General features: G+C 34.6%; 1 protein-coding gene across 5 annotated transcripts; it reads left to right on the forward strand.

The window, feature by feature from the left end:
- Positions 1-375: 375 nt before the first annotated feature.
- Positions 376-6502, forward strand: LOC130969797 (WD repeat-containing protein DWA2-like). 5 transcript variants are annotated; one of them, XM_057895696.1, is made up of 16 exons: positions 376-590; positions 1033-1077; positions 1174-1269; positions 1616-1836; positions 1923-2006; positions 2094-2226; positions 2391-2502; positions 2844-2943; positions 3766-3893; positions 4263-4332; positions 4550-4638; positions 4838-4883; positions 5016-5086; positions 5168-5241; positions 5320-5378; positions 6032-6502. In XM_057895696.1, exons 4-16 carry the CDS (start codon positions 1792-1794, stop codon positions 6071-6073), a joined length of 1053 nt encoding a protein of 350 aa, XP_057751679.1. In that variant the 5' UTR covers positions 376-590; positions 1033-1077; positions 1174-1269; positions 1616-1791; the 3' UTR covers positions 6074-6502. The 5 variants fall into 5 exon arrangements, with proteins under 5 accessions (XP_057751679.1, XP_057751672.1, XP_057751687.1 ...); XM_057895689.1 differs by having other exon boundaries at positions 1748-1836; XM_057895704.1 differs by having other exon boundaries at positions 1753-1836.
- Positions 6503-6757: the final 255 nt, after the last annotated feature.

Genomic DNA, 6757 nt, shown 5'->3' on the forward strand with positions numbered 1-6757 from the left:
ATTAACTTAATAAAAAATTAAATATATAAAAGTAACTTTTAATAAAAATATAATTTTATATTATAAAATTAATGTTAAAATATATTTTTAAAAATAAACCAACTAAATATATTTTTATTATTTTCAACGTTTGAAAACGAGTTCAATTTTCATAAATTAATCGCGCTTTTTTAAATATGAAAAATTGAACATGAAATTCATTTTCAACCAACAAAAAACAAAAAATAAGAACAGAAGACGTTTTCACAAACCAATCAGTCTTTTAATTTTTTTTTTTACAATTTTTCTATTGGTTCGGTTTGGTTTTGTTATGAAATTAAAGACTTGAACCAAACCAAACCGTAAAAATTTATAGTCTCAAAAATGCCCCTGCGAACCCTAATTCCTTCCTCAGCCTCGTACTTCACTCTCTATCACTCACTCAAACGCAGTAGTCCAGCCGTCGTATTTTCCGTTCGCCGTTTGCGTCGCAACGCAGCCCAGACTCCAGACGTCGCAGCTTCCGTCCGGCTTCCGATTGCAATCCCCTTTTCGGCCGTCCATCTCCGCCGTTTCCGCGCGCATCCCCTGCATCCGGAATGGAGCCTCAGGTAGTAGTTGGTTCGATTCTGTTCTGTTTTATTATTCTATGGTTTGTGTTCCGTTCTGGCCTTCTGTTCTATCTTTCCAAAATGAACATGAAAAATACACAAAACACATCAATAGAAATTTTTTCTCTACATATCAAATGTTGCATCCTTGAAGAATCGTAACTAACTGGAAAATTAGGACAGAATTAATTTTTGGCAATATATATATAATTATTCATTAAAATTCAACCCTTATATGCTGAAAAAAAATCATGTGAAAATTTGTTTGTGCTGTTTTAGGAACATGATGAAACAAAATTGACAACAAGTCCAATGCCTCTTTTTCTGGTTTTTTGTTCTGATTTATGTATCTATAAATGGGTAGATGTGTGTGTAAAATCTTTACATGGTAGCATTTATTTGTTTGTGTTCATGTTTGTTATACTTTTTATTCAAACTGCAGTGTATCTAACAGCACTTCTAATGCGGTAGAAGAAGCAGAAGAAATGTAAGTCTTTTGGTTTGGTTACCTTTTTTGAGCAAAAAATGATTTGATTCATAAATGAGGGTTTTCAAATTTGAATTGAATGGATTTACCTTTCAGTGCTTGGAATCAACTAGCACCTTTGGGGGAATCAGGTGGACGAAGACACAGCAGCTGAAAGTCACTAGCCAAAAGCCATTCAAGCTAAGAACTGAGGTAATTGCCTATTTAGATGCAACAAATTGCTGTATAGCCTGTATAGCCGTTCAATGCAACTAAAACATTTTCCATTTCAGTGACATGCTTGCATTTTCAATTTGCTGTATAGCCTGAATAGCCATTTGCTTGCATTTTAGTGACAACAAATGTTTGTGTTCAGTTCAAAATCAATGCAGTTGCACATTTTCTCCTATTGTTTTTGGCCTTGGCCACTGTATTGCCGTGATCTTTGTACAGTGTTAAAACAATAGAATTGGTGTAGGACATGGAATTTTTTCTGAATTAATTTAAAAACTGAACCAAACCAATCCAATTACATTTGGTTTGGTTTGGTTGACCTCAGATATAAAACCGAACCAAACCAAACTGAACATTTTTTGTACGATTGGATCGGATGGTTCTTCCTCGAAAAACCAAACCAAATTGCACCGTAAACACCTCTACTGAACTCTGAACTGTGTGTGCAACGAGCTAGCAAAGTGGAAGATTCAGCATCCGGAGGAGCAAGAAGCAAGAGCAATGCAAGGTGCATCATCAGGCATCGGATACGGTCTAAAATATCAGGTCAACTTCACCAAAAACCCTAAAATATTTATGATTCTCAATCTCCATTGATCTAAATTGTTATCCACTTCTCATAACATGCATAGGCTCGATGCATTTCGGATGTAAAGGCAGACACGGATCACACTACCTTTCTGGCTGGCACACTCAGCCTCAAAGAAGAAAATGAGGTAATAATATGCTTAATTTTCGTCTTTCACTTTCTCATTGACATGTGACTCCAATTTCAACTTGTTTCTCATTCTTTTGTTTTGTAGGTTCATCTGATTCGGCTTTCGTCGAGTGGAACTGAATTGTTCTGTGAAGGATTGTTTTCGCACCCGAATGAGATTTGGGACCTTGTCTCATGTCCTTTCGATCAACGGATCTTCTCAACCGTTTACTCTAACGGTAATCGACTGTGTTTTACGACTTATTTACTTCACTTTGAAAAACATTTTCAAAGTATGTGCGTTTTTTGCGTGTTTTGTGAGCTTGAGAGTTGAGATAGTTTATGCATCGTGTTAGCATCCACAGTTAGACTGGTTTATGACTATTCTTTTTTGTTCGTTAAGGTGAAACTTATGGAGCAGCAATATGGCAGATCCCTGAGTTATATGGTGAGTTGAATTCGCCTCAGTTAGAAAAAATTACATCGCTAGACGGTCATGCCGGTAAGATTAAATGGTAAGTTTACGATTCCCCATATGCTGATTTTGATTTATCTGATAGGAAGTGATGTAATTTAATATTTTGAACTTCCAGTGCTGGTGTTATATATGAAGTCATTACTCTGTTTTGGTAATTATCTAAAGATGTTGAAGGAATTTTTGAGGATAAAATAGTTAACAGTTGTTCTTAAGGAAGATATTATACCTCTAAGTTTACAGTAAGTATTGGACTTCCCTTTTTCGCTATGTCCTGGTAGGGTTGTCGTTCTTGTCTAATGTATGCGCATTACTCTCTGAATATGATACGCTATTTTATTTTGTCTTCCCAATCCTTACTGAAAATTCACTACCAAACAGTATTCTCTGGTGGCCATCTGGAAGGCATGATAAATTGATCAGCATCGATGAGGAGAACCTCTACTTGTGGAGTCTAGATGCTTCCAAGAAAACTGCACAAGTATGAAGTTCACACTACGTATTTGAAGTTTGTGACGCATGCATGCATAAGAAAATGTCATATTCACACTGAACCACATGTCATTGTTATCCAAGTTACCATCACTTGTTATAATAAGTTAGGCTGCGCTTGTTTTTGAGAAGAGGACAAGACAAGGCACTGAGAACAAGACACAAAGGACAGAGACACAAAATTGTGTTCTTGTATTCTGTTTGGTGATAAACTAGAACAAATTATGAAAATCTAATTTATTCTCATTTTTTTTTATTTAAAAAATTTGAGAAGAAAAATATTATAATAAAAAAATATATGAAAAATTAACAAGAATAATGAAAGATAGGTGTATTAGTAAATGGATCTCCCTAAAATGACTGAGAAATGAATTTTATATGTTGTCCATAATGGATCTTATTTTGTATTATACAATAGAGTCTATCAGTAATTCATAGGAGAGTGATTGATCATAGCCAGCCATAATATTTGCTGCTAACTGCCTAGTTGTAATTTTGAATGACTCTGATTCCTTGATTTTATGGTTTGATTATTTGGGTTGGAAAAGAAAAACACTATTTGTATTAATAGTCCATCTGCATAAAAGTTAAATATCGCAAAGTTACTAGGGATACTGGTATTAGATAGCGTTGTATTTAAATGTAAATGTGTTTGGACTTCGATAATCATGGTTTTATTACCTTGAAGAATCTGCTTTACATAGTAACATGTGATTGCAATATCTCATATTTGTGAATATACAATATCTCATATTTGCAAATGGTGTGCAATGACTGTCGGACTAACGGGCACCCCCAACATAAAATGTAGATACAATCACAAGATTCAGCTGGCATGCCCCACAAGATATCTGGTGGGGCATGGGATCCACATGATGTGAATTCTGTTGCCGCAACTTTTGAATCATCTCTCCAACTATGGGATGTCAGAGCAATGGGGTATGTAATGTTCAGATAACATAGTTCATTCTTGTATTGATGTATTTAAATAGGTGATAATATTCCACAATGGTGAACACAAACATGGTTTTATTTAAAAAAATGAGGAAAGTTGGTTTAGTATTGTTGGAGCTTTGAATTATGTTGTAACATGATTCTAGGCATGTTGAAACATCATCTGCTGGTTTTGTTTATTTTTTTAAAGCAAATGCATTTGCAATTATTTCTTCCTTTTCTGTTATTTTCACTTGAAGTTCACTATTGTGGGTTGAGGGAAAGGGTTATATATTCCCCTACAAGCAACTAGTTTTAGTATGAATTAGTATCACTTGGAATTGTTCTCTATTAATAGGATTCTTTGAATTACAGGAAGACTATTTCAATTGAATGCTCCCATGTACGCAGTGTTGATTATCACCCTAAAAGGAAGCACGTACTTGTAAGACTTGAACTTTGTGGTCATTGTTGAAGTGCTAAGTGTGTTTATACAATTCCTCAAAAATGGTTAAAAAATCTGTGTCCGATATAGTATGTGTTTGATAAACTTTAATTTGAATTATGCAACTTCAAGTTACAGAGCAGCTGATTTCTGAGACAGTAGTATTCACCCACATTCCATTCTTATTGATTCAGTTGAATGACTATGATCTGTACAGGTTACTGCAGAACATGAGTCTGGGATACATATCTGGGATCTAAGAAAACCAAAAGTTCCCATCCAAGAGCTTCCAGGACATACGCATTGGTAACTAGCACCTGTAGTTGAAGAGTTGATTTCATTTCTTAGTTATATTACAAAGGATAATGAAAAATAATATGCAAAAAATACTCTTTATCATCAACGATTTTGATGCCCGAATAACTTATGTCTTAATGCCATTATAAGCTTGTTCTTTTATCAAAATAAACAGACATTTGATAGACAGTCTATATTGTATTGCCAGGACATGGATTGTCAAATGTAACCCTGAGTATGACGGAGTGATCTTGGTTATCTCTCATTCTCTCTTTCATACGCACAACACACGCAATCACAAGGATACTGAATTACTTATAGACCTCTTCTATTTTTCATTTGTATATGGGGTTGTTTAATTATTTTTCATGATGTGGCTATTTCAGAGTGCTGGTACAGATTCAACAGTGAACCTGTGGCTTGTCTCTCTAGGCAATGATGATGTATCAACTGAGAGGTCATTTTCTGATTTTAAATATTATTAAACATTTTTTTATGACTAATATTATTTTTCTGATTTTCCTATGTATTTCTGCAGCCAAACTGAGTCACCTACTCATTGGGTTGATCCTTTAATCAATACGTATAGTGATTATGAAGACAGCATTTATGGTAAGGGATTTCTTCTTCTTTTACGTAAATTCACGATCTTTAGTGATTTCTATTTCCAACTATTGGTTCATGTTACAGGGCTCACCTGGAGTTCTCGTGAACCATGGATCTTTGCATCGTTATCCTATGATGGCAGGGTAAGATCACGAGAAAAGCTTTCGACTAATCCTCAGTCTTAAATTGACAAGTTCTCCTCATGAAAATTAGAAAATGTAAAAAATAAACAAATAAAAAAACAAAAATCTGTTTTTATTTGAATGATCTTAATAAAAAAAATATCTTCAAATATTCTCTGCACCACTAGATTTTCTCTTATATTATGGTTTATGTTGATGGTCTTAGCTGTTTTATCCAATAAGCAGTAAGCTATGACTGCAAAATAATTAGACCTGCTGCTCCTGGTGAACCAATATATTGTGTATTGTAGCCATCGGCGTATTGGACCTAGGTTTGAGTGTTTCATATTTTATCTGAGTTTCTTGATGGTAAAGGCTCAGATCAGTTAGCGCTGTTTTCTATCCCACCTTTCAAAGAATGCTTCTGATCATGTATTTGGGTGATGTAGCTGGTGCCAATGGCATACACTTGTTCATAAGATCGGACTACTTGATTTAACACTTCTAGGTCCTAAACAAAAGTAGTATTGCCTGATTTATTATCTGTCCTATCACTTACAGTTTGGACCGGAATCTAAATCAGTGATTTTCTCTCAAAATTCTATGCATTTATCAAGTTAGATGTTGACATTATAAATAACCATATTAATTTGGCGTTTCTTCTTTTAAAACAGGTGGTTGTAGAATCGGTTAAACCTTCCATCTCCAAAAAATGAAAGTTAAAATAAAAAATCATGGCGTTGTCATTTGTCACCATTTTGCCTTCTTGTTCTGCATCAGTAATTTCCTGCTGCTCGGGTATTGAGATAAACAGATGACTAGAAGACCCAAATGTTCATTACATCATGGTACCATTGGCGGGTTCATGTGGCAAACATGTTTAATGTTTTATGTGCATAACATCCTTGACCAGCAGCCATTCATAGCCCCAAAAGCAATGACATTGTTTTGGAAATTTTTTCGTTTAGGTTGGTTTATGTTTCTAACATTCTTTGGTACGTTTCCACATGTAATTCATGGTTAAACCTAATGCTTAGTTGCAAAACCTCATCATCTGTGCTAAATTGTGGTCTGAGGGGGCGAGGTGGAATGTTGAATGCGTTCCATTATTAACAATCTATTATAACGAGTCACGTTCATTGTACTTTGATTTGGATATAATCAAATCTCAGTTGAACAAAAATGTGAGTGTTCTTAGGAGAAGGCTTTTGCTTTCCAGCGGGATTCAAATCCACTTTTCGATCTTTGTCGTGTCACTATTTAGGTTAAGTATTGGTGGAACTGTCAAATAGTGCTCCATTTGATGGAGCTTCCAAAAACATTTCAAAAATTATTCCAGTTTATTTTGTATTTATCAATGAGCAACAATATTTTTAAAATTATTTTTAAACCCCAAACAT

The sequence above is a fragment of the Arachis stenosperma genome, chromosome 1 (genome assembly GCF_014773155.1).
Source record: "Arachis stenosperma cultivar V10309 chromosome 1, arast.V10309.gnm1.PFL2, whole genome shotgun sequence".
Classification (NCBI taxonomy): Eukaryota; Viridiplantae; Streptophyta; class Magnoliopsida; order Fabales; family Fabaceae; genus Arachis; species Arachis stenosperma.